Source organism: Emys orbicularis, chromosome 1, assembly GCF_028017835.1.
Source record: "Emys orbicularis isolate rEmyOrb1 chromosome 1, rEmyOrb1.hap1, whole genome shotgun sequence".
In the NCBI taxonomy this organism is placed as follows: Eukaryota; Metazoa; Chordata; order Testudines; family Emydidae; genus Emys; species Emys orbicularis.
Genome location: NC_088683.1, coordinates 235,151,090 through 235,153,701, shown reverse-complemented (window position 1 = coordinate 235,153,701; position 2,612 = coordinate 235,151,090). Strand labels below are relative to the sequence as shown.

Genomic DNA, 2,612 nt, shown 5'->3' with positions numbered 1-2,612 from the left:
ATAACCTGAAGAAGAGCTCTGTGTAGCTTGAAAGATTGTCTCTTTCACCAGCAAAAGTTGGGCGAGTAAAAGATATTATCTTGTCTCACTCATATTCTGGGACCAACACCACTTCAATAACACTATATATCATAAATCAAGATTACACAAGTAGACTTAGCTTTGGCATTTTTTGACATTTGAGTACACCATGTCGCGAATTTTCCATCAAAATGATTTTTCAACAGAAAATACAGTTTTCCACAGGAAAATTTCAATTTTGCTGATTTTTTTCTCTTATTTTTCCATCAGGAAAACCTAAACAAAACATTTTGTTTCAGGTTGGTTCCATGCAAATTGGAATATTTTGGTTTTTTTTAACTTACCTGAGTGAACTGATCTTAATTCTGAGTCATTTCAATATTAAACTGCCTTTTCTTATCGTGTCACATTGCCTTATGGAAGTTGTAATTCAGACTCCCCCTTTTCTCCTATTGGCTGAGCTCCTATTGGCTGGAGGACAACAACTCCCTTCTGATCAAGCTGTGTGGTGCATCCTGGGAGACACATGACTGCAGGTAAATGTAATTGGGCCTGGGAGTCTAGTCCATAGAGGAGAATGGGGGGCATTAAAATCCTGAACTACAACTTTTATGAATCAGCATGACATCCTGAGGAAATGAAGTTTTAATGTCGAACTAATTCTAAATGATGGGGGGTGTCTCTGGTTAGAAGCTCAGATATTACAGTGATGATCATGGTATATAAATCTAGATTGATGGCTGTGTGTGTACTACATGCACTCCAATCCATATATGCTTGTATATATGTTGGTGTTTTTCAGCAAACCTGCAATTGTCTGCATGGCTGATAGTGCACCTGACAGAGCTGAGACAGAAGTTGAAAATCTCCAGGTTGTGAAATCCCTGGCCATCACTTCTCACATTCCACTACTTGGTTTTGTTTTGAGTGTTTTAGGTTGGATTCTGTGTGTTATTTCAATAGGACTTATACATTGGAGAGTGTGGCATGTGGACAACACCACCATCATCTCCTCCGGTACCATATGGATCGGAATCTGGGACGTCTGCTTTACTCTTAACCCTGAACTTGCCAATGGTTCTTCCTTAATGCTCTGTCAAAGATTCACTATTCAGAACACCTTCAACCCCTCAGAAATTTTTGTTGCCCAAGACCTTCTGATGTTAGCCACTATCATGGAAGCAGTAGCTATAGGTTTCACCCTCTTTGCTTTGTGGGGTGTTTATAAGAAAGAGCTTAAGAAACACTATAGCTTAGTCTTTTTTCTAACTGGGGGGCTCTTGAACATCTTATCAAGTGTTTTAATCTTAATTCCAGTAAGCTGGAATTTACATTCCATAATGAAAAATCGTAGTATTGCCTTCCCTCCTTCTTACCACTTGCCTTCCACTCCAAAGTCTCAGAAAGTTGGGGCTGCTATTCCTGTGGGGTTTATATCTGTTCTCCTGCTGCTGTTGGGTGGGTTCTTACTGCTCTATGACAGGTCTCTTAAACTAGCCAGTAAGGTGTATCCTGAAAAGAAAAAAACAGATCAGGTAGCACAGAGCCAGAGGCAAACATGCCAGTCCAAACATCCTTCTGACAGATCAAACCAAACTTATCCACAACGCGGATCTTCCTTGGAAATTGACCTGTGGGGCCCACAGAGACCTTTTGGCATGGACAGCTGCTCTAGGACCCATCCACATAGAGGCCCCACACTTAAGAAGAGTCAGGTACCTGGACGAGGACAGGCAACCTCCTTTCAAATCCCTAGTGGACCTTTTCCACACCGACCATCCGAAGGTGTAATACCTGACGCTAATATTTGTAAAATTGGTGAAGAGCTTCCTTATTTTTAGTTTGACTAGCTGCCTCCAATTTCAATTCTTACAGAGGCGAGGAAAGGTTGAGTATCAGGAAAACAGGTATCAGACATGAGGGGTCCCTCCCACTTGATAGGAACTTGGTTGGGGACCCATATGTTACATCATACAAAACCTAGGTCCAAACCTGTTCAAGCCTCCCCACAAAAGCTCTCATTGATGTCAGTTGGGGCCCCATATGGTGAATAACTCCCAAGAGAGATCTGACTGCAGGATTTTATCCTTTGGGGTGGGCCAAGTTCTGTTTCCACTCACACAGGAGCTTTACCTGTGTAACTGGGAGCAGAATTTAGCCTTTTGTGTCCTTGGTGAGCTCCTGGATCCTCTTGCCACTTACAATTACACTAACCATGTAGTAACTTGAACTCATTGAATACTAATAAAACACATAAAGGGGTGTAGTCCTCTGAGGTGCTGTATGCCCTCAGCTCCCTTGAAATTAATGGAGTTGGAGGCATTCAGCACCTCTCAGGAGGTGTTTAGCATTTTATAAAATTGTGTCTTTGAATTTAAAATGATTATTCCTATTAATTGTCAAACATTTGGAAAGGTTTATCGCTGAGGCAAATGTTTGTTTCACTCTATAACTGCTGACTATTATCATCTGTTACCTTCTGTGTCAACTGTATTCTTTCATTAAAATTTTAAACATGAAAAATAGGTGTGTATCTTTCTTTAATAAGGATCGGTTCCTGTGACTTTCCTCTTGTAATTAACCTGGCATTG

At 40.9% G+C, this 2,612-nt stretch overlaps 1 protein-coding gene across 1 annotated transcript; it reads left to right on the top strand.

Annotated features, from left to right (window-relative positions):
• The first annotated feature begins 842 nt into the window (after positions 1-842).
• LOC135895290 (claudin-34-like) lies at positions 843-1,862 on the top strand. Its single transcript, XM_065423366.1, has one exon. The coding sequence runs from the start codon at positions 843-845 to the stop codon at positions 1,860-1,862; it is 1,020 nt and encodes a 339-aa protein (XP_065279438.1).
• Positions 1,863-2,612: the final 750 nt, after the last annotated feature.